At 44.0% G+C, this 25,355-nt stretch overlaps 1 protein-coding gene across 3 annotated transcripts; it reads left to right on the top strand.

Moving 5' to 3' along the window:
• LOC108925445 (moesin-like) lies at positions 1-24,795 on the top strand. 3 transcript variants are annotated; one of them, XM_018737381.2, is made up of 13 exons: positions 1-192; positions 2,215-2,298; positions 4,194-4,289; positions 4,877-5,151; positions 6,047-6,130; positions 7,387-7,533; positions 13,142-13,238; positions 13,657-13,820; positions 14,301-14,431; positions 15,120-15,280; positions 15,603-15,695; positions 22,365-22,577; positions 23,774-24,795. In XM_018737381.2, exons 1-13 carry the CDS (start codon positions 181-183, stop codon positions 23,936-23,938), a joined length of 1,722 nt encoding a protein of 573 aa, XP_018592897.1. In that variant the 5' UTR covers positions 1-180; the 3' UTR covers positions 23,939-24,795. The 3 variants fall into 3 exon arrangements, with proteins under 3 accessions (XP_018592897.1, XP_018592896.1, XP_018592898.1); XM_018737380.2 differs by having other exon boundaries at positions 22,350-22,577; XM_018737382.2 differs by lacking the exon at positions 7,387-7,533 and having other exon boundaries at positions 22,350-22,577.
• The last annotated feature ends 560 nt before the right edge of the window (positions 24,796-25,355 follow it).

Below are 25,355 nucleotides of genomic sequence, written 5' to 3'. Positions count from 1 at the left end.
TGGGAGTACAGTGAAGTAGTGCTCCAGAGGAACAGCTCCAACCAGGAACTGTGTCCTCCTAGAAGGTCTGTAAGACTTCTGTCAAGTCCTCTCTCTTCATATCATTGTCCTCCCAGTTGATGATCCCATCTTGATCCCTGAGAAACGGTCACTGCATGTTGGGATTGCCAACCTCTAACAATGCCTAAAACTGTGAGTATGTCTTTTGTTTCACATATACTCATTTCACTGAGACAAAGAAATTAATTTTTACCAAACTATTAGATGACTATTACTTAAGTAGCAATGTTGAATATTAATAAAAAAAATCTGATAACTGCACAGTGTAAGCTATCTTTTTCACAAGCTGGAATTTGTACAGTGTGATGTCACTTTCATCTACAGTCTAAGAATGCCTGTTTTCATAACGTTTCATCCACATTCATGGTTTAATATCGCAATTAGTTGAAACGTGTGCCATTGAGAGTTGTGTGAAAAGATCATGGTGGAACACTCATATTGTCCAGGACATGTGAAGAATGGAGCTCTTCCACCAAATAAACTGGTTTAATTGTGTTCAATCCTACTGTGATTGTTTAATGTATAAGCATTTTGCTGCCTGGCACAACAGCGATACTTGCTTATAGCTCTAAATCTGTTTATAGTCCACATAATGCTAAGCGTATTAAGCACACATTTGGAAACATGCCCTTTCAGCAATGTGCATATTCCACAGGAATTCAGGAAAGAGAAGAATATGTGTGTGTAAGACACTTTTGGTGCAACTACCTTATGATCAATTTTTTCCATATTTGTAATGTTGAATTTTAATGCCAGACTTCATTTTTAACTTTCTAATTGTTACTTTTGATCAAACATTTAACCTTGATCCTCTGAATTGCAAATCTGTGGACTATATAGTTTCTGTACTAAGGTGGAATGATAGTATGAAAAAAGGTGTCAGTCAACTGGGCATGCGGTACAATTGATTGGTAAGGCTAATTGATAGGTAAGGCTTGGGTCCGAGTGTGGATGCTAGTTATGGGTACATAGCAGTAGAGTGTCACTCTTACCCTTCTGTGAAGTTGCTCCTTGCTGGAGCAGCTGACTATACCAGTCCCAGGATCTGTAGGTCTCAACCATGTAAGACACAGGAAATTACAGTAAGTATAGTACAGTAAGATACACAAGCGTTAAAACTTAGTACAGGAGCTCCAAGTCATGTCTCTGATAAGATTCTAGTTTAATCACAAAAAATACTCCCGAAGCACCATCTAAGCAGATAAGGAAAGCATAACCATATCTGTAAAAGTGGAACATAGGTGTCTTGGAGTCAATATGACTTAGTAAAAGTGTGACCTAATAAATTTTTTCATGTAGATGACATTTTTTATCCATAGAAAATTACAATAATTTACCCATTCATACAGCTGGTGGGGGTTTTTGGTGGCGCAATGGGTTGAACCTCCTGCTCTCTGGTGGGTCTGGGGTTCGAGTCCCGCTTGGGGTGCCTTGCGATGGACTGGCGTCCCAGCCTGGGTGTGTCCCCTCCCCTTCCAGCCTTATGCCCTGTGTTGCCAGGCTTGGCTCTGTCTCCATGCGACCCTGTATGGGACAAGCGGTTCAGACAATGCATGTGTGTGTGTGTGTGTGTGTGTACAGCTGGTTAAATTTGTACTGGAGAAATTTAGGATAAGGATTTTCATGTAAGGTATTACAGCTGTAGGTGAGATTTGAACCTGTGACCTTGGGCCAAAGGCATCAGCACCAACTGCAAAGCTACCACCTGTCACTATTTCTTAATGAATCACTAATTAATAATCAATAACAGAAAGACTGGAATGCAAGAAGTACTGAATGTGATTCTGTTGTGCAAGTAGAAAAGAATGTGATAATACAGTAACATTTAAAAATTATTATTACTAAGTGGCTGAGAAATTCCAGCTGTAGGGGATTTGGTGCTTTTTATGAATTAATTAGATCTTTCCAAGACTTTTTCAACAAACAAACAAACAAACAAACACTTTCACAGATATATGTTAATTTTATACGCCACATCTTTTTCATTGCTTGTTAATTGCTGAATTTCATATTTCTGTGAAATTTACTTCAATTAACACTTCCCAGTTAGCTATTTATCAGCCACTAGACTGTTATACATACCAGCATGTTGGATCCAACTGTTGTGCATTTTTCTCCTGAATGGGGAATTTATATTTCTCGTGTTCCTAACAGCTCAATGTACGTGTCACCACAATGGACGCAGAGCTCGATTTTGCCATTCAGAGCAACACTACTGGCAAACAGCTCTTCAATCAGGTACAGTAACTGCTATTCTTTTGCTATTGAGCCATTAATAAGAATAAACAGTAAAAAGATTAGAGCAAAGAATTTGTCGCTCAGAACCTTAAATCCTTGCCATTCCTATACTACTTATTAATTCATTAATAACCATAAAAAGATCAACCATAAAAATATTTAGCATTGGTGAATGTTGGAAACTACAGACCATCTTTCTGTAGTTGATAAAAGGCAAGAAATTCTACAAAAAAATATAATCTCTTATGAAACATAGGATTTCTCTCTCACAATATTCCTATTCATTCCATGTATTCCTCTGCTACTATTAACAAATCATGCATTGCAATAATTTGTATGCGGTGTTTGTGCCAATTGCAGGAAATAAAGTGAAATATTTAAAGTGTGCTGATGGCCCACAGAATGGTCTTTGGGCCCCACCCTTCCAGAGGTGGAGGTCATTGCACCGCATTGTGCTCTACAGCAGTGGGCTGCACTGCCTGTCATTAGCTGATAAGATTGTTTGGGGAGCACAGACAGTCCACCTTTCCTATACGCTGCATGTGTGAATGTGTTTCCTTCTCTGTTTTCCTAGGGGTAAAAAACAGGCAAACTTTTTTTGTAGCTGTTTAGAGATATTGTAGATTTAATTGCACAGATCTAATCTTTGTAAAAATTAATAGAATTTTAAAAACAAATGAGATTAATAGAAAATGACTTCACCGGATCATCATCATATCCACAAGCCATGACAGAGATAATTTAGAGGTTATGATGCTCAAGAGATGGTGAAAGTACCCCAAACTCAAGAGACCTGTCTCAGTCCTTGTGAAAGTGTGGTAGGCAACATGAGTTTCTTCAGTCTAATTTCTCCACTTGAAATAAAAGAATTAGGTTCCACTTTTATTATCATTATTCTTTATGTAAGGAGGCACGGTGGCGCAGTGGGTTGGACCGGGTCCTGCTCTCTGGTGGGTCTGGGGTTCGAGTCCCGCTTGGGGTGCCTTGCGATGGACTGGTGTCCCATCCTGGGTGTGTCCCCTCCCCCTCTGGCCTTGCGCCGTGGGTTCCGGTTCCCCGTGACCCCGTATGGGACAAGCAGTTCAGAAAGTGTGTGTGTGTGTGTGTGTGTGTATGTGTATTCTTTATGTAATGTCCTATGAAAATGGTTTTGTTGAAAGTATTCAATGGAAAAGTTTGGACCATGACATTTACTTGTACATGAGGTTATGTATAAACTAAGATTTTTGTCCAGCTAAAAGCTGTTTTTTTAAATGCAAGGAAAATGCTGAGACAAACTGCAATAGTTGTTCTGAAACTTTACATCTTTTTGGATCTGTCATTCTGGAAAGACTATAGATTAATTATTGATCATCTATGTAGTAACTTCATTATTTATCGATGTATTGCTTGATTTCTATGATACCAACAGGAAAAGAGATAAAGCATACTATTTAATTAACTTTCTTATTTTCTTTGCAAAGTTTCATACTCACACAAGGAAATTATGAATATTAAATTTTTCAAGGAAAACAAAAACACTTGTATTTGTTGTTTTTCATGTTTTCATGTTGTTAAGCAGCACATCAAAACTACCTTGACCTCCAGTAACTTTAAAGCCTTAAAGATTATTTAATTGTGTACATATTTCAAACTTTTAAAATGTTACACTTTTTGTGTTTTTCCCCCGGAGTTTGTTGTGCTTTGTTCTATATATGCTGTTTATATGATAATTATCTTTAGACAGAGCCATTCTCAGCACTGTGTTAACTAGTTTTCTTCCCTTATTTGAACGCTACAGCCTCGACTTTACATGATCTCCAGCCCACAAACAATAACACACCTGGTTCTTCCAAAGTCTTCGGTACCTGTAGTTATTTTTTAGCACAAACCTATTAACATATGTGTTATTAAAGGTGGTGTTGACTGTGGGACTTCGCGAAGTCTGGTTCTTTGGATTGCAGTATCAGGACTCCAAAGGATTCTCCACGTGGCTCAAGCTCAACAAGAAGGTCTGCACTTTAGAACAATAACTTTTGGGACTGGGTAAAAAATGTCTAAAACCGAAGAAGGTTGTACATTCTGTATTTGTATGTTGCATCCTTCACTTTGGGAGCTGCAGAAATGGAACTTTATTATAGTTGTATAATTACAATACTTTGTAACTGATTGTACTGAACCTGGAAATTTTACTTTAATATTTTCACACACACACACACACACACACACACACACACACACACACACACACACACACACACACACACACACTGTCTGAAACCACTTATCCCATCGGATGTGTGGAGCCTAACCTGGCAACACAGGGCGTAAGGCTGGAGAGGGAGGAGACATACCCAGGATGGGACACCAGTCTGTCGCAAGGCACCCCAAGCGGAAGTCGAACCCTTGCCCACCAGAGAGCAAGCACAGGCCAAACCCACTGTGTCATCGCACCGCCCCCTTTAATATTTTCAATAAATTGTAAATATATTTTATATTAAAATATTATGTTCTTGGCAGTTGCTAGTGATCAAAGCAGTTTTCTCTGTTGCATACTTTAGATAGCATTTACTTATACGGATGTCTGCTCCGTGTACAGGTTACAGCCCAAGACATGCGGAAGGAGAGCCCATTACCCTTCAAGTTCCGGGCCAAGTTCTACCCCGAGGATGTGTCCGAGGAACTGATCCAGGAGAGCACCCAGCGGCTCTTCTTTCTCCAGGTGAAAGAGGCAATCCTCAACGATGACATCTACTGTCCACCGGAGACAGCCGTGCTGTTGGCTTCCTATGCTGTACAGACCAAGTATGGAGACCACAGTCCAGGCATCCATCTACCAGGATACCTATCCAATGAGAAGTTTCTACCGCAGAGGTACAATGTGCCTTCTTTGAGTATGCCGGAATATTTCTCATGTTTCACTCCTGCAGTGTTAACAGTTGAATCTGGCCTTTTGAAACTTTACGTTTTTGCTAAATATCACATCACATCACATTATCCAAAACCACTTGTCCCATATGGGTCGCGGGGAGCTGGAGCCCAACCCGGCAACACAGGGTGAAGGGCTGGAGGGGGAGGGGATGCCAGTCTGTCACAAGGCACCCCAAGCAAGACTTGAACCCCAGACCCACTGGAGAGCAGGACCTGGTCCAACCCACGGCACCACTGCACCCCCCACTTTTTGCTAAATATGTAACACTAATTAGTGATGCTCTATGATTCTGTTAATATTTTCATATATGTTCAGTGTAAAACAGTTATAAAACCTTCACAAGCTATGCATGAGATCTTTATAAGCAATGCATAAACAACCAGGCATGATCATAACAGTAATCATAAATATTTAGGAAATGCACCCAATAAAGGACGTGAACGCAAACACCTGGGTGGATTATGTACATAAAGGTTCCTAACATTAGCTTATAAGATTGTTGTACAGGGTCCATTATAAGAAAAGTATTTTAATTCTTTTAAATCCGTTCTGTGCACTACTAACATAGTTGGAGTTCACAGTGAAGTAATGGACTATTTTTGCTGTTCCTAAATAGACATTACTGATGATTGTGTACTGTATTTGTGATGTGGTGTGTATTATTATTATTATTATTATTATTATTATTATTATTATTATTGACTCCATAATTTAATATTTACAGTTGAGAATTTGAATTTGAGGATATATATTTACACTGTGTAATTGTGAGAAGAATATTATATGGAACTAATGTCCATTTCTGATGTGTGAAGCTATAGTGCTCTGTGTGTTTAGAGTCCTGGAGCAACACAAGCTGAGCAAGGAACAGTGGGAGGAGAGAATCCAGGTGTGGCATGAGGAACACAAGGGAATGCCTAGGTGTGTGCAAAACATATGAATAGTCATACTTCATGCGTTCATGCACACTATGTCTTTCTCAAATGTATTTTCAGGTTCAGGTTGCAGTGCTTTTGAAAGCCATACTGGTTTTATATATATATATATGTCAAGGATCTACCCTCCACCTCTCACTCACACATCAACTTCACAACGGAGGAGTACTGCTTGCAGGATCACCACTATATCATTGCCACCTTTTTCTGCTTAGCATAATATTCAGAGCTGGAGAATCCAAAACACATACAGTAGCAGTCAAAGGTTTGTGTGCGTGTGCTCTGGGCTAATTTCATAATAATGAAACTTGAGCAATTGCCTACAGGAACTGAAATTTGGGGAGCCCAATTTTGCTATTAAGATTGAAAAATAAAAATAATCTTGGGAAGGGGAAAAACTTGCTTAATAGTAGAGAAACAAGTCCATCTATCCATCCATCCATCATCAACAACCGCTTGTTACGAGTGGGGCCGCGGAAGGCTGGAGCCTCACCCAAGGGTGTGGGGTGTGGGCCACACGCCCAGGGCGGGATGCCAGTCCGTTGCTGGACATCACGGGTGGGCCTCAAGCCCCAGGCCCTCCACACAGCAGGCACCGGCAAGTTTATTAGAAAACTGATGAAGATATGCCAATATGCCATATATTATGTGAACTTTGCAGGTAACATTTTCTATGAAATGAACTGTCAGTTTATGCAGTAAATATCTGCTTCCTCAATCAAGTTGTCTTGAAGATAACTTTAATTTTCAGTTCATTTTCAGATGTTAGTTAGATTTTATATTTGCATTCTGTGCGTTTATAATATTCACACACGTGTTATCGTAAATGATTACATAATTATTTTATAAATTCCAGTCTTATCTTTTATTTTCTCTTTTTCATGATCTGTATCTCTATCTAAAATTAAATTATTTTCTCATATACATATGTATGTGTACCTTTCATAATTTACTGATAGAGGTCTAAGGAGTGCTAGACTGATTCTTACCAGGGACCACCAAAAACCCTTGTGCCAGCCATGCACATTCTGGAAACCTGGAAATCCTGGAAATTTTGCAATGCATTAGATTAACAGTTTTCAATTTATTTATTGGAGGCTTTCACTCTTCTGTTCTGTTTGCCCCATTTGAATGCTGCTCAGGTTGCTAATTCTACACAGACATTTGACTGTTACTGTACTCATTAGCTCTGCAAAGGTTTGCAGTACACCAGTATGTCATTATCCCAACATCTGTACACAGAGAGGACTCAATGTTGGAATATCTCAAGATCGCTCAGGATCTGGAGATGTACGGAGTCAATTACTTCTGTATCAAGAACAAGAAGGGCTCAGAGCTGTGGCTTGGTGTTGATGCACTGGGACTCAATATATATGAGCAGAATGACAAGTAAGTCTGAACGCTAGTGCTCCTACACACACACATACACACATACACACACACACACACACACACACACACACACACACACACACGCACACACACACACGCACACACACACACACACACACTGGTATTGAAAAGTTTGTAATCACCCAGAAACTGTCATGATTTTTAAAGAACTCATACTTTTTCATTAAGATACCATTAAACTGATTAAAAAAACAAACAAAGCATCATTACTTATGTTGCAAATGGCTATTACTGCTTACAATGACTGCCATGTTCCGTTTCCGGAATGAGAGAACGAATCCAAGTGCAGAGTGAACAGGATGTTTATTAACGGAGATCCAATAATCATCGTCACAGACAGGCGCAGTTAGCCAAGGTGCAATCGTCGTACTGAGGGAGATCCAGGAGGCAAAATCAAGAATCAGGCAAAAGGTCAAAGAACATGGGAATCCAAAAGGTCAGGAGGTTTCAGGGAGCAAGGAGCAAGGAGCAAGGAACACAGGGCGAGGGAGCAGGGAAGAGAAGCGGGGAGCAAGGAGCATGGCGCAGGGATCAAGGGTAACCAGAATGGTGAGCCGTAGGAAGCTTGAGGTGCAAAGCAAACAAGGATCCGCGTCAGTCTTGGTCCTACCACTACCTTTTATGCTTCCATCCCAATTGGGTCCCAGGTGTAGCTGGTTGCATCAGCAACATGGGCATGCCAGTACCCCCTCCAGAAGCTAGACGCTTGGCGAGGACCCGGTGGTCGGCCCTGGGGTCTGGGAGTGGGCCGGTCCGGGTACTCTCTGTAAAAAGTGGAAATCAAATCAGGATCAAGGATGTCCCGAACTACCCTGCCACTTAGCTCCGTTCTTCTGGCCCGTACCCCTCCCAATCCACGAGGTACTGAAGGGTCCCACCCCGGCGGTGCGAGTCCAGTAGCGCCCTGATGGCAAATGCAGTACCACTCCCATCCTGTAAGGGAATTGGGTCAGACACAGTCGTCTGAGGTTGATGTAGAGAGGTGGCCAGGGGTTTTAGAAAGGAAAGATGGAATGTGGGGTGAACTTATAAGTGTTGTGGCAACTGCAGTCTATAGGATACGGGTGTAGAGTACCTTAAATGGGCCTAAATAATTAGGGCTGAGTTTTTTTGGACAGGTAGGACCCTTGGAGACCCCAAGTGGACAGCCATACTCTCTGGCCCAGCACAAAGGAGATGGGTTGTCGACACTGGTCTTCTTGCTGTTTGATTCTGGCTTGTCGTTGAAGGAGGTGTTTCCTTACTGCCTGCCATACCTTTCCGCTGTTTCGATACCATTCATCTATGGCAGGCACGTCATTGGAACTGGGGTGCCATGGGAACAGTGGCGGTTGATAACCTAGGACACACTGAAAGGGAGAGCACCCTGTGGAAGTATGTGTCAGTGTGTTATGTGCATACTCGGCCCAGGGGAGATATCGGACACATTGGTAGGGCTGGTTGAAGCAGTAGCTGTGAAGGAACCTGCCGATATCCTGTTGCAGCCTCTCCACTTGTCCATGCGCTTGTGGGTGGTATCCTGAAGTCAGACTCACCGTAACCCCCAGCTTTTTCCACAAAGTCCTCCAGAGCCTGGCGGTGAATTGTGGTCCCCGATCAGAAGCAATGTCTTCTGGTAAACCATAAAAGCGAAAAACATGGTGAAACAGCAGCTCAGCAGTTTCTAGGGCAGAAGGAAGTTTCGGAAGAGGAATCAAGCGACATCCTTTAGAAAACCTGTATAATACTGTCAGTATCGTGGTATTACCCTCCAAGCTTGGTAGGTCCACCAAGAAGTCCAGAGCTATATGGGTCCATGGGCGGTTAGGAACCAGCAGGGGCTCCAGGAGATCCGCTGGTTTCTGAGTCGATGCCTTTGATTGGGCACAGGTCTGACATGGACGCACATAATCTTGTACATCCTCCTTTAGTGAAGGCCACCAAAACTGTCGTTGCAACAGTGTCTGAGTCTTGCTAAAACCAGGGTGACCTGCCGCAGGGTGGTCATGAGCCCACTGGAGAACAGTGGCTTGCAAACCCGGAGGGACATACTGTTTGCCAACGGGTTTACCTGGGGGTTCAGGCTTGGAGGCTTGAGCTTGGGTCAGGTCTTGAGAGAAGTCCTACTGAACAGGTGCTACCAAGCAGCTTCTGGGAAGTATGTAGTCGGATTCCACCTGGCTGTGTCGCTACTCATGCATACGAGACAGAGCATCCACTTTGGTGTTCTTGGTCCCTGGTCTGTAGGTGACTGAAGACAAAGCGAGAGAAAAAGAGAGCCCACCTAGCCTGCCTGGGGTTTAGGCGATGGGCAGTCTGTAAGTACTCAAAAGTTCTTATGATCAGTCAACACAACAAAGGGATGTTTAGTGCCTTCTAACCAATGCCTCCATTCCTCTAAGGCTAATTTTACTGTGAGCAATTCACAATTCCCTATATTACAATTCCTCTCTGCAGCAGACAGTTTTCTTGAAAAGTATGCACAGGGTTCCATTTTACTGGGCTGGCCTTGGTGCTGAGATAGGACTGCCCCCACTCCAGTCTCGGATGCATCTACCTCCACAACAAAGAGCAGGTTTGGGGCGGGTTGGCACAGAATGGGTGTGGATATGAACCTGTGCTTGAGGTCGTCAAAGGCGCGCTGGGCTTCATCTGTCCAGGGTAGATGGGGGTATCTTGGTGGCCGTCAATGCTGTTAACGGGGCTGCGACTGAGCTGAAGTTTCTAATGAAGTGACGATAGAAGTTAGCAAAACCTAGGAAGCGTTGAAGAGCTTTAGTAATTGTGGGATGGGGCTACTCTTGGATGGCCTTGACCTTCCTGGGATCCATGGCTATTCCGTCACGGGTGAGTATGAACCCAAGGAATGAAACCTGTTTCTGATGAAACTCACAATTCTCTAACTTAACATATAAACGGTGGTGAAGCAATCGTTGCAGTACCTGTTGTACCAGTCGAATGTGTGGGTCCAGGGGCGTGGAGTAGATCAGGATGTCGTCCAAGTGTATGAGGACCCCGTTGTTTACTAGGTCGCCTAGGACATGATTGACAAATGCCTGGAAGACACTCGGAACATTCGCAAGGCCAAAGGGCATAACCAGATACCCCAAATGCTCCATGGTGGTGCTGAATGCAGTCTTCCACTTGTCCCCTTTTCTAATCTGGATGAGATTATAGGCGCTTCTAAGATCTAATTTAGTGAACCATTGGGCGTGACAGACTTGTTCTAAGGCTACTGTGATCAAGGGCATTGGATGTGGGTATTTTATGATTATGTGGTTTAACACCCGATAATCAATGCATGGGGGGAGTCCCCTGTCTTTTTTCTCAATAAAAAAGAACCCCGCGGACACAGGTGAGGTGGACGGGCAGATGATACCTGAGGTGAGGGCTTCTGATATGTACTGTTGAAGGGCCTGTTGCTCAGGACGCGACAAGGGGTAGATTTGGCTGCGTGGGGGCATTGTACCTGGGAAGAGATCGATCGCACAATCCCAGGGCCAATGAGGGGGCAACTCTGCTGCTTGGGTTTGACTGAAAACCTCTGCCAGGTCTTGATACTCTGGTGAAATGGGAATCTGTCGATCGACTTCGGACCCCTTTATTGAAGTAGCTCTACACGGAAATTTCAGACGCTTCTTTGCACTGGGTTCACCAGGTAACCAATTCTCCTGAACTCCAGAGGAATACAGGGTCATGACGAGACAACCAGGGAAAGCCAAGAATGACAGGGACATCTGATGAGGTTATCAGATAAAATTGTATAGTTTCCTGATGACACGCTCCCCCCGTAGCTTGCACTGGTCCAGTCTGTGCCTCCACATAGCCCCCTCCTAATGGCTGACCATCAAGTGCATTTATTCTTAGACGCATCTGATACTGTACCTGGGGTATTTTGTGAGTTCGTGAAAACGTGGCGTCCATAAAACTCACCACAGCTCCTGAATCTACCATAACCTGAGCCACCAGCTTCCCAGCGCCCCAGGATAAAACAATGAGCACAGTGAGATGGTTGCAGTGGAGGGTTCCATTCACCTGGGGGTATGGATGCACAGGACACTGGAGCCAGCGATGGCCTGGGGTCCTGCAGTACAGGCATAGCTGTTCCTGCACTCTCCTCCGGTGTTTGGCGGTGGTCAGGCATCCATGCCCCCACTGCATCGGTTCAGGGTCCCCGCTGCCAGGGCTGGTTCTTTCCGGGGTCGGCTTGGTCCAGGGTTGCCTATCCTGGGTGGTGTTGTCGAGCACTACTGCTGTCTCAATGAACCAGTCCAAAGTCCACTTCTCTCCCCTGAAAGCCATTTCCTTCCGTATGCGCGTGTTCAGCCCTTGTCTGAAACATGCTAGCAAAGCTGAGCTGCCCCAGCCACTGCACTCCACCAGCGTGCAGAATTCTATGGCATAATCTGCCACCGAGCGGTCCCCTTGTCTAATTTCAAACAGTTTATCACTGGCACTTTCATCGGGCTGCAAGAGACCAAAAACTACTAGAAACCAGGTCTTAAAATCTTCACATGTACTGTGAAGGCAGTTCTGCCATGCAGCTATTGCCCAATCTAGTGCTCAGTCCGTTAAAAGCAAGATCAAGTACGTGATTTGACTGATTTGAACTATAAACATGCGGTAACTTGGAAAACACAAGCTTGCATTACATAATAAAGTCTGCACAGCGGGCAGAGTTACTGTCAAAGCGTGTCAGAGGTAGCAGGTATGGATCCTATTGAGGCGGTGGTGAAGGAGACAGTGTGGAGCCTCACAGCGCAGGTGCAGCACAAGCAGGTGACTGTGTTTGCTTCTCCGAGATGAGCAGCCCCTGTTCCTGCAATGTGCTTACCACATCTTGGAAGCCTTCAGCGAGACAACCGAGCATTTGTTCAAGCGTGCCCAAACGCGCTTCCTGTGAGAAGAGGGCTCGCTGGAAACGATCCAGCTCTGCTGGGTCCGTATTGTGGGCGGAACCTTCTGTCTTGTTCCGTTTCTGGAATGAGGGGACGAACACAAGTGAATAGCAAACAGGATGTTTATTAAGGGAGATCCAATAATCACCATCACAGACAGGTGCAGTTAGCTGAGGTGCAATCCTCATACTGAGGGAGATCCAGGAGGCAAAATTGAGAATCAGGCAAAAGATCAAAGAACATGGGAATCCAACCAGGTCAGGAGGTTTCAAGGAGCAAGGGTAACCAGAATGGTGAGCCGTAGGACACTTGAGACACAAGGCAAAGAAAGTTCTACCTCACTCTTAATCCTGCCGCCGCCTTTTATGCTTCTGTCCTGACCGGGTCCCAAGTGTAGCTCGTTGCACCGGCAGTGTGGGTGTGGCAATGACAGAATCATTTATTAACATATGACTGCAAAGCACCATTTATAGCAGCCTTTACCCCAGTGTTCTAATGGTAAACTGTAATGGTCATAATAGTACAGAAAAATTCAATTTATAAACATTTTAGATAATACAGGGACAGAAAGTCCTATGAGAAACAGGATGGTATTATATTATACACAAACTACACATTTGTACTATTCTGTATTTGTTTAAAAGTTAGTATCTGAATGTGACATTTTAATTATTATTTTTGCACACTGTGTGTTTTTGTTTCAACAGGATGACACCAAAAATTGGATTCCCTTGGAGTGAAATTAGAAACATTTCTTTCAGTGACAAGAAATTTGTTATCAAACCAATTGACAAGAAAGCACCAGTAAGGCAACTGCAGCTTCAGAACATGCTCTATATAGTTTTCTTTATTTTTATGAGTAAAGTAAAATTTAATTAAAAGTTACTTTGTTAATTATTTTCTAAAAGAAAAATATTTAAATTTCTGATGTGTCATTGATACACCAACCACAAGTACAAACTTCAACTACCATGTATTAAGTATTAAGACTTTGGTCAAATGTGATCGAATAATGTAGTAGAATATACTATTTTTATGTTTTGTTCTGAAAGCCTATTGAAATTCACGCAAATTGTGGAAGCTGGAAAGAAAGGGGAATGAAATGTTTAACTTGTACAATTAAACCTCAGGTCCTGAAACACTTTAAGGGGCAAAGGCCATGTACTTTGGATATCACTTTTGTGTTTCTTGAGCTTTAATGCCAGCATTCTATGGATCTCAGGACTTTGTGTTCTATGCTGCTCGTCTGCGCATCAACAAACGTATCCTGGCTCTTTGCATGGGCAACCATGAACTGTACATGCGCCGCCGCAAGCCTGACACCATTGAGGTGCAGCAGATGAAGGCTCAGGCCCGTGAGGAGAAGTATCAGAAACAGATTGAGAGGTGAGACAGAGGCAGCTGGAAATGACTAACTGACATTATTGTCGTTTCTTCTTTTATTTCATCTCACCTAGTAATATAAAGCTTTTGATCTTATCAAAAAAGAACATTAATACCTGTTTATTTCTGTTTTTTAAATGGCATAATGTTATCATTAGTAACAACTAACAGGGAAACAGGTACTGAAATCTTTATAGGTGTCCTCTCTGGATTGAAACTGGCCAGGATCAAATCTCACTGTAGTTCCCTTGCTGTAGTTCCCTTGAGCAAGGCACTTACCCTGAATTGCTCAGGAAAAATGGCTTAGCTTTATGAATGAGTCAATAAAGGTAAGCCCCTTTGGACTAACAAGCTTAACTTTGTGAGCTGCTTTGGAGAAAAGCGTCAGTCAAATGACAGAACATAATCAGTTTCTCTTCATTTTCAATGAACTGTGAGGGATCAGGACTTTACATAGCCCAAGAAGTGTTTGCTCCCTTTTAGGGCACTGCTGGAGAATGAGAAGAAGAAGCGAGAAATTGCAGAGAAGGAGAAAGAGAAGATTGAGCGGGAAAAGGAGGAGCTGATGGAGCGGCTCATGGAGATTGAAGAGCAAACCAGAAAAGCTCAACAAGGTGACGTGTCATGAGATACTTTACTGAGTTTAGTCAATAGATATCATTTTGTAGTTGATAATTACCAGTTCAGAGAAGTTCATGGCAACAATTTAGATTACAGAAGCTATTGTAAGGAAAGTTAACCAACTAAACTAAATTAATGTATATGAAACATCTGTAGCAAGAACAATAATAAGTTACAGTATATAAAATTCATGACATTGTAGGAGATGATGCAGGTCATTTTCCTGTAAAGTTTTAAAATGTACTTATCCCCCTTTATTTGGTTCTAATTCATTCCTGAAAGCAAGCAATGTTTAAAAAAAAGAAATTACTTTTTCCATTTTTCTTATAGAGAAAAATTAGTTAATTCCAATCCCATGCCAAGTTCACCCTGAAATTACCATACATGATGCCTAAAACTAAATGGAGAAAATGGTATAAATATTAAAATAGAATAAATAACAATTGTCACAATTATGAAATGTGCTCTCAGCTTATCACATCAAACTGATCATTGCAGGCTCAAACCTGTGTGGTGGACTGGATGAATGAAAACCCAAACCAATTAATGATTAGTGTTAATTATAATTGCTGACCAAATAATTTTGAAATGTGTAATGGGGATGAGAGTATAGTTTTGTGTTTTGATAACCGCCAACTATTATGTTTTTGGACTGGTGAAACTAACCCTTGGGTGGCATAGCACTGGAAGAACAAACAAGGAGGGCTTTGGAGCTTGAACAGGAATGGAGGTGTGCACAGGAGGAAGCGGAACGGCTGGAGAAGGACCGGCGGATGGCTGAGGAGGCCAAAGCTTCCTTATTGCAGCAGTCCAAAAACCAGATGAAGAATCAAGAACTACTAGTATGTGCCAGTCACATAACAAATAGTCTACAGTCACTTATCACAAGATATTGGATACACTACCGATACCTTTGTTGACACCACTGACACCCTAGTACATCTCACCTTTTTACGGGAAAATAACACCTTATGTGTTTATGTGATCAATTTGACAGCTAAAAAAATATAATAAAATCATTATCACACAGTATCAGTTTTGACAAATTGTAAGTATGGAATGGTATTGATAACGACGTAGTGAAACAGCCTTTTGACTACTTCTGAGTTAAACTTCTTTAATATGTTGTGTTACCAGTTCAAATGATGAATTTGCTTTCCTCAGGCCACTGAACTGGCTGAACTGACATCAAAGATCTCGCTCTTGGAAGATGCCAAAAGGAAAAAAGAGGAAGAGGTCACAGAGTGGCAGAAGAAGGTGAGGATATTTTTCTTTGTTTCTCTGTCATAACAGGTCTGAATTTGTATTTATCTAACTGTGCCTGCTATATTAAGGAAGCTTTGCATGAAAAAAGTATTTTTTTTTCCATTTTCAAACTAATAATATGTATTTTGAGTAATGGTGTTTTCTTGTGTAAATAACAGTAGGTATTGTCTGAAATTCATTGCCTCGAGTTTAGATAGAGTTCATTTATGCCTTTTTCCTCAGTAGATGAAGCAGAACTTGCTGACAAAAAACATATATCCCCCATATGTAACACTCAATATATGTATTTTCTTATCTGTAATGGGGAGAACAATGAGGGTGAGAGAACCTGTTGACCACAAAAGGCCACTGTGGAGACTCAAACCCATGCCAGTGACAGTTTGTGTGTGTTACTGGGGGAGGGCTCCAGATGAGCAACTATAGACCTTATTATTTGTAGACAGTTGTGCAAGAAAGTTTAGGTATGTCAAGGCCAAATTTTTCTAGTTTTTACTTGATGACCAAGACAACAATACCAACATTATCAAACAATTTGAGCTACTGTTTTAAAAAAATAGTAACAGAACAAGACAGAACTGGGTCACAACTACCTTGAGAAATAAGAAAGATAGCACACAATTGCAATACTATACATGCAGATACAGCATAACAGAAAAAAGAAGACTCCTAAAGTTTTGTCTTTGTATCTAACATTGACAGCTGTCTGCTGAAATAATATCAGTGAAAATAACAGTTCAGCATAGAAATAGTAATGATAACACTGCATTGTATTTATATCATACATTCATTTTTTGTAATTTGAAAATTGTAGTATCTCCCACAGAACTAATGAAAACATGCTCTGTATTAACTGGGTACATGTTTTTCCAGCAATCTTAACAAAGACACTGGAGGGGAAACAGTGAGGAGTTCCCCTAGGTCACTCCCTGCCCCTCTACCATGCACAATGGTTAGGGGACTACCCCTAGATGTACCCAGAATTCCCCCCGTAACAAAATACATGTAAATGATAAAACAACCAATCATAACATCAAACCGTGTACAGACATGAACACTAATAACTATTTACACTGAGCTTTTTTAGCTGCCCTCAATGCCGTTACATTGCCTCCCCTTCAGCAGTCATCCATCCCGGCAACTGTCGACCCCGCCAACACAAAGTCCCTAAGGTGCGGAGGCAGCCTCCATTTTCTCCTGGGTCTGTGCGGGGGAGGTAAATCTGCTAGACCTGGTGGACTTGTGACAGGGTGTTCAGGTGTGGGTTCTTTGGGACGGTAAAGTGGTGCAGAATCATTGGCCAACGCCTGGGTCCCACCCGCACCCTGTAAATGATGCCTGACAGTTGGTTCAGGGTGACGCATGGGCCCACCCAGCTGTCAGAGAACGTTTCCGCCAGGGGTTGTAGAACCACACTCAATCCCCCGGAGCCAGTGGATGCCTGCGACACTGTGTGTTGTATGTGCGCTTCTACCGCCCCCGTCTTCGTCAGATGACGCCTGGTGAAAGCATGCGTGGACTCCAGGTGCTGCCACAGCTGCTGGAGGTGCTCCGGACCTGGTTCTCCACTCACCTTGGGCTCTGGTGGGCTACCGAAACCTAAGTCCACCGGTGTTCTCAGCTAACGTCTGAATAGGAGCATGGCGGGGGTGCAGTTATTGAACTCCTGGATGGCAGAGTAGCATGCCCACAGGAGTAGGGGCAGGAGCCTCTCTCAGTCGCACTGGTGTTGGGCGGTCAGAACAGAGAACTGCATGATGAGCAAGTGGTTGAAATGCTCCACCTGACCGTTGCTCTGCAGGTGGAGAGGTGTGGTGTGCTTCTTATGCACCCAAAGGCTGGTTGCATACCTCTCTTGTGACCTGCAACTCTAAAGTTCCTATTCCGGTCGCTGTGCAGCTCCTCCAGTGCCCTGAAACAGCAGAACGTCTCTTCTATCAACTGCTCCACCGTAGTAGCAGTATTCTGGTCCGGTACAGCGTACACCTCGGGCCACTTGGTGAAGTAGTCCATTGCCATGAGCACGTAGCGGTTTCTCCAGTCAGTGCGGAAGAGGGGCCCAAGTTGAATTTGAAACCGTTGTGGTAGTCCCGACTGCAACCCGCCCAGTCAAACCGCTGCCCCAGCTGGTGCTGCATCTTCGCCATGCCGAAGTGCCCGATGCCAGTGGGTCCATGCACCTGCTGCAACATGTCTTCCCTGAGGCTGCCTCTTCGGCTTCTTGAAGTTTAGGAGCCACATGAGCAAGGCATGGTCGGTCCGCAGCAGAAATCTGGTAAAGATGAGGCAAAAATGTTTAATACCCGCCACTACTCCTAGGAGCTCTCGCTGGGTGACAGAGCCGGCGGCTGTAAAACGCAACCACTTTCTTACTCCCATCTTCCACCTGTGACAGCATGACTCCAGTGCCCCAGTCACTGGTGTCTGTGGCTAAGGTGAAGGTTTCCCTTGAGATCGGCAGGGCCAGGATGGGGACAGACGCTAGGGCTTCCCTCAGGCAGAGAAAGGCTGCGGCACACTTGGAGATCCACTCAAACAAGGTTCCCTTAGCGGTGCAGGGGTGCAGCGATGTCAGCAAAACCGCGTACAAAGCCAACCCAAGGAAAATCTGCAACTCCGTCACATCCCGTGGCCTGGGTCAGTCTGGCACTTTCTGTCCACACCTTATCGGGGTCTGTGGTCACTCCGCCCACATCTACGACATGACCCAGGAACTTCACCTGCCTCTGGAGGAGGTTGCACTTTGCAGGGTGCAGCTTCAACCCAGCTCTGAGGAGGGCAGCGAATACCTCTTTTAAATTCGCCAGCGCAGACTCAAAGGAAGAGGCGTGCACCAGCAGGCCATCTAGATAAATGATGCACCGGCTCCTGGGCACCTCCGACAGGACCCGCTCTGTCAGTTGTTCAAAGATGGGACCCATGTTACAGAGTACAAATGGCATGATTGTAAAGTTCCAGAGGCTCCACCCCAAGGTGAATGCTGTCTTTTTGTGGGCCCCTGGCACCAAAGCGACCTGCCAGCAGCCGCTCTGCAGGTCTAGAGAGCTGAACCACTGCGACCTTGTGATGCAGTCCAGCACATCATCAGTGCGCGGCAGGGGATAGGAATCCTACTTGGTCACAGTGTTCAGGCGACAATAGTCCATACAAAACCACCAGCTGCTATCTTTTTTCTGCACCAGGACCGCTGGTGCTGACCAGGGGCTGTCGGAGGGTTGCCTCCTGTGGCCATCTCATTCACTTTAGCCTCTGCAATCTGCCTTTTTGCCAGCGCCATGCAATGTGGAGGTAAGCGGATGGGGGTTGCATTACCCATCTTGATGTGGTGCTGCACAAGATCTGTCCTGGTGCAGTCCTCATCTCTGGCTGTGAAAATGTCTGGAAAATTGTCCTTGAGCTCTCTTAACTGCTCTCACTGTTCCTCTGCTAACTCTGCCCTGCTGTGCAGCCACAGCGTCTGCACCACTTTGAGAATTGCTGCCAAGAACTGCGGGGCGTATCCCATGCCAGCAGCGCCCCCACTGTGCCGTTCGGGTCCATCTCACTGTGTGCCCAGGTCTCTCCCTCCATTGTCGTTCCATGCGCAGCCCCAGACTCCTCTACTTGCACACTGGGAAGGACAGCCCAGTGCACGGATCATGGCTCTCCACGAGCCCAGAACTTGTGCTCCAGCTGCAGGATGTCCACGATCGTGTACAAACATCTTTTTCCCCACTTTGCCACGGTCTCTCCTGTGACCGTGCGCAGGTTCACTGACACCTTGGTCCATCCTGCAGGGGGGCGGCTTGCAGTCTCGGACAGTACCCTGGTGCAAACGATGGCGATGGTAGACCCCATGTCCAGAAAGGCTTTTCAGGGTATGCCTTCTATGAGGCAGGGCAGACACAAACAGCAGGGCATCCCCAGATGATGCACTGGGAATGACAGTACTCCCTGAGAGGGGGCACAGTCACAGGGTGAAGTGCCTCTCATGGCACCCATCTGGTGTTTCCCTATGACAAGGCGGGGTTCGGGCTCCCTGCAGTGACGCTCCTGGTGACCTCACTTCCGACAACGCCAGCGGATGATAGGTGGCCATTGGCATAGGGACGGCACCTCAAATTGGCATGACCTCTGCCTCGCCATCCGAGGTGTCCTGCAGGGAGCGGCAAGAATGCATGGTCTCCTTATTGTCTCTCAGGACAACTTCCATGTGTTCCTCTTTGTGCTGCGCCACAACCAGGTTAGCTAGCTAGGGCAGTGAGCCTGACATGTTGCTGCAGGCACTCTGGGGCAAGTGCTCAGAGGAATATCTGTACAGCCAAATCTTCTTTCATGGCTGCGGGGTATTCTGGGTACACCCGCCGTGCCAGGAGTTGAATAGCCGCAGCCAGCACTCCTAGAGCTTCCCCTTTCTTATGCCACTTGGCCTTGAGCTGTCCGTGGGAATGGTCCACTGTTTCTGGCTGACTGAAATGACTTTTCAAGGCAGCTGTGAGAGTGGCCCAACATCATGAGCTGCCCGCTCTCACGGCTGCAAGACGTTCAGCACTTTCCATTTTAAGGATAGCCCCACCTGTGTCAGTGTAGTCTCTGCGTCCCAGCTGTTGTGCCGTGCTGCTAGCCGGAGCTGTGCTTCATGAGTCTCCCACAACTCTGCTCCTGAATACCACAGCAGACGGAACGCAGTATGCTGCGGTGCTTCCCCCAACGTGGGCATCCTGTGTTGGGGCATGCCACTTTTTTTTCCCACACTGTCGCAGGGGAAACCATTTGCCGACACACTGGCAGTGGTCTCCGCACCTGCTCCAAGGCAGCCAGTAGTTCTGTGGTCTTTCACTACAGGTCCTCCATCTTTGACACCCGGTCCCTCCTGCGATGCAGTCTCTGGGTCTGTTTGCACACAACCTGCTCTATCCCGCTCTGACACCAATGTAGTATCCCCCCACAGAGCTACTGGAAACAGGCTTGGGAGTCAGGGTGAAAGGAACGTGCTCTTTATTAACAGTATACATGTCTTTGCAATAGTCTTAACAAAGATGCTAAAGATAGTACAAGTGATACAGGACAGTGGGGCGCTCTCCTAGGTCACTCCCAGCCCCCCACCGTGCATAACAATTAAGGGAACACCCCTAGAAGTACCCAGAATTTCCCCCGTAACAAAATACACGTAAACGATAATACCAAACGACAGAACACCAAACCATGTACAGACATGCACACTAATAACTATTTACACAGAGCTTTTTCAGCTCCCCTCAGCGCCATTACAATACTTTGTAACATTAGTGAAAAAAATGTGACAAAATCCTATTATACAATGTAACATTGATTTGTGTTAATTGTTCATAGTTACAGTATATCCTTATGGTTCATAGGACACAGTTCAAGGAATTTAGTGACTTTTGACAATTGAATTACAGACCACTTGTACAATGTCACTGTATGACGCAGGTCATATATTTCCAAAGTGGAACAGTGGTCCAGACAGGATATCACCCTGACCTGTACTAGAAGTACTTTACAGTGTGTTTAGTGATGAGTGGATTCTGTTGAAGTTAAACAGAAGGTATCACCTGGTTACTGCAAGGCTCTTAACCAGGAATGAGCGAGTTGTCCAGTTTGACAGAGAGTTCCTAGCAGGTGGATGGCCATGCAGGGAGGTGAAGAAACACAGTTTCAGGTAGCTGTAGATGGTGATCAGTCATTCAAGGAGAGATGTCTAAAAGGCAGGTTAAGATTCAAAACTAATCCAGGGTGTTCCTAAACTGGGGTCTATGGAGCTGATGGAGCTGCTTAGTCTGTGAAGCACAATCCATCTATCCATCCATCCATTTTTAACAACCACATGTCCAAAGCGGGGTTGTGATGAGCGAAGTCTTACCCAGCAACGCAAGGGGCAAGGTCAAGGGGGGTTGGGATGCACCCAGGATGGGACGCCAGTCTGTCACATGGCACCCCAAGCAGGGCTCAAACCCCAGACCTGCCACACAGCAGGCACCGGCTGAACCCACCGCGCCTCCCTGTGTTGAAGCACTACCGACACACACACACACACACACACACACACACACACACACACACACACACACACACACACACACACACACTTGCACACTTGCACACTTGCACACTTGCACACTTGCAAGCTAAAGGGGGTGCAATGGTTCAGTAGGTTTGGCCAAGTTCTGCTTTTTGGTGGATCTGGGGTTTGAGTCCTGCTTGGGGTGCCTTGCAATGGACTGGTGTCCTGTCCATGGTGAGTCCCCTCCCCCTCCAGCCCTGCGCCCTGTGCTGCTGGGTTAGGCTCCAGCTTGTCGCAACCCTGCTCAGGACAAGCAGCTTGAGACAATATATATATGTGCGTGTGTGTGTGTATTGCTAGCTGAGACATTCTAAACGAGGGTAATAACCTTTCTGTGCAATAAATGGAATACAATATTTTCTCACAATTTATTTATGGACATTTTTCTGAGAGGGATCCTTACATTTCTCCCCATTCTTCAGGAGATGGGTGGCCTATCAAAGGTTAAGAACCTCTGATCCATATCCTTCATCATTATATGGGTTAATTTTTCTTAACATTGAAAGAAAAGTTAAGAAAAGTATGAAAGTATTTGAATGCATATGTGCAAATTCATTTTAATTAGTGTGGCTCATTTTAATTAGTGTCGCTCACGGCAGACAGATTTGGTGCAGGAAGACTTGAAAAAGACCAAGGTGGAGCTCAGGAGCAAGGTGATGTCCTTTACTGTTGAAAATGAGCACGACGAGAACGACGAGAGCAGTGCAGAAGCGAGTGCAGAGCTCACGGCTGTGGGGTCCTACAGAGACCGCAGTGAAGAGGACCGACTGACTGAGGCCGAGAAGAATGAACGTGTTCAGAAACACCTGCTGGTAAGAGACACAATTCAAGGAGGACTTACTATTTTGAACATGAAAAAATATAACAAAACCATGTAATACAACATACCGCTCATTTATGTTAAAATGTTAAAAGGTGAAGAAACAGTTTTGGAGAGCAGAGTTCTAGATGGTGCTTTTGTAGTCATACGGTTCAAATAATGTAAGAGGATTTTTTAATTTGACGTAATGACAGAGTCCTCAGAATGGAACCCTGATGTAAGTCAGGGATTACCTGTGCTCTTTTTTTCTTGTTTATTTAGATAATTTTCAATATTAAGCAATTAGGAGAAGCACATTGTAGCCAAAGTACCTTTGTTTAAGGGATATGATGCAAACGATGAATTTTCAAATTTCAACAGCTATTGTTTCATGCGAATAAGCACTATTTTGGTTTCTCATCAGTGCAAAACTAGATGGATCTACAGATGTGAGGATGGATTCATGAATAGACGGATTGATGGATGAGCACTGAATACCGTTTTAGGCAATAAATTCCTAGATTCCAGAACTGTAGAACTCCCTCAGAATGTCCTCCCCAAAAAAGGAAACAAAATTCAAGTATTTGTCCTCTTATATTCCCTTGATAGCGATAGTTCTGACCATTCATGTATTAAAATTATAATATAATATAATAGTCATGTAGGGGAGTGTTTTAAAACCTGATTAGCTGCATTTTAAAACATTTCTCAGTGTCAGGCCAGCTGAAGAATTTCATAAAATTGCTAATCAAATTCGTGAAACTGATAGCATAGTGGTTAACGGTACTGCCTTTCGACCCACAGGTCACATGTTTAAATCTCACCTCTGAGCAAGGTACTTACCTAAAATGGCTAGTTATTTTACCCAGCTCTATGAATGGGTAAATAATTGTAAGTAGCTTATCACTATAAGTTGCTTTGGAGAAAAAGTGACAGCTAAATGAATAAATTACATGTAAGTACTGTTTTTCTGACATCATGTATTATTTGGGGGAGTATTTAGACTGCTCTTGATGTTTTTCAATTTAGGAATGTTTACAAAGTAGACTAATTGCCCATGCCACTATGACTACAGTATGTATAACTATTATATTTGTAAATTAAGCACAGACCAAGAGAAAAAGCTGAAGAGAACACAAGGAGCAATTTGACTGCAGTATAATATTGCTGAATTTGTCCATGAGCTGTGCGTGATGCATTCCATTGCAGGCCCTCAGCTCGGAGCTGGCCAACGCTCGTGACGAAACTAAGAAAACAGCAAATGACATCATCCATGCTGAGAATGTGAGATCTGGTCGCGACAAGTACAAAACCTTGCGGCAGATCAGACAGGGCAACACCAAACAGCGCATCGATGAGTTTGAGTCCATGTAAGCAGGACAGACCAGAGGGCGTTCATGAGTAAAACCAGCAGACCCCTTCCTAGCCGCACTGGGATTTTATATTTACACCTTTTTGTTATGAACAATTTTGCTATCATTAATCATACAGCAGTACACTAATCTGGTAGAAAAAAAAAATACTGACACTATTGTGCTGTACATATTTACTTGTATCTGGCAAAATTCAGACCTTATTGGGTAGATTTCTGTTCAACAGGTGCTATTCTGTAATACTCATCTGTCGCGGGATTTTATTTTTCATTGTGTGTTCTTCTGTCTGTTTGAATCAGTTTTTTGAACAATAGCCCCCTTTTTTCAAGATTATCAGCCAAGTCATGTTTGCAAAACACTTATATTCCCTTTACAACATTTAAAAATATTGCTTTAGCATCATATAGCCTTTTGTTTTTTTTAATTCTTCTTGCTATTACATCTGTACTTTACTTACAGTTAATTTGCAGTACTTTCCATGGTCAGCATTTAAAACAAAGAAATGAAAGGCAACACTTATATTTCTTTCTTTATTTCTTTCAATTTGCTGTCCTAAGCAATGTTGGTCATTGCTACTGTTGTGCTATGCTGTATGTACTTCTATACTTTCATTAATTTAATATTGATAGCCAGTATTCCAAAAGCAAAGTGAAAGTGGTCCACAACATATCCTGGAAACACAGGACACTTAGCAGGATACACTCTGGGGTTATTACAGGGTGTACACACACACACACACACACACACACACACACACACACACACACACCTTTGCTCACATTTACCAGTTCATCTGCAACACACAGCAATTCAGTTCATTTATTAATATTTTATAAATTGCCATTTTGCCCATTTTAATGTAAAAAAATCATTAAAAATATTGTTTCTTTTATCAGATATGTTGCTAATTATAAGAAGATTGTTTGGAAGTTCACTCTTAGGCTGTGCTTCATGATGCAAGTTTTGACAAAACACTTGCATTCAACAACACATTAATGATAATGAGTAAATTTTTCAGAACAAATAAAACCTGTTAGTCTATTCATTTTGTGTTCAATTCAATTTCTTTTTGTAGTGTGCTCTTCTCACACAGAAGCACTTGAACAGGCAAAGAAACAAATATTGACTACAGACTAGTGTAATAGATTATCAATGCATTTATCAAAGTTATAAGTATGCCTACTGGCCACAGGGGAAAGGAACACACACACACTTTCAGAACCGCTTGTCCCATACGGGGTTACAGGGAACCAGAGCCCAACCTGGCAACACAGGGCGCAAGGGACACACCCAGGACAGGACGCCAGTCCGTCGCAAGGCACCCCAAGCGGGACTCGAACCCCAGACCCACCGGAGAGGAGGACTGTGGTCCAACCCACCGCGCCACCATGCCACCACACCCCCATGGGGAAAGGAAC

The sequence above is a fragment of the Scleropages formosus genome, chromosome 13 (genome assembly GCF_900964775.1).
Source record: "Scleropages formosus chromosome 13, fSclFor1.1, whole genome shotgun sequence".
In the NCBI taxonomy this organism is placed as follows: Eukaryota; Metazoa; Chordata; class Actinopteri; order Osteoglossiformes; family Osteoglossidae; genus Scleropages; species Scleropages formosus.
Note: the sequence above shows the minus strand (reverse complement) of the source record. Positions and strands in the feature narration are given on the sequence as shown.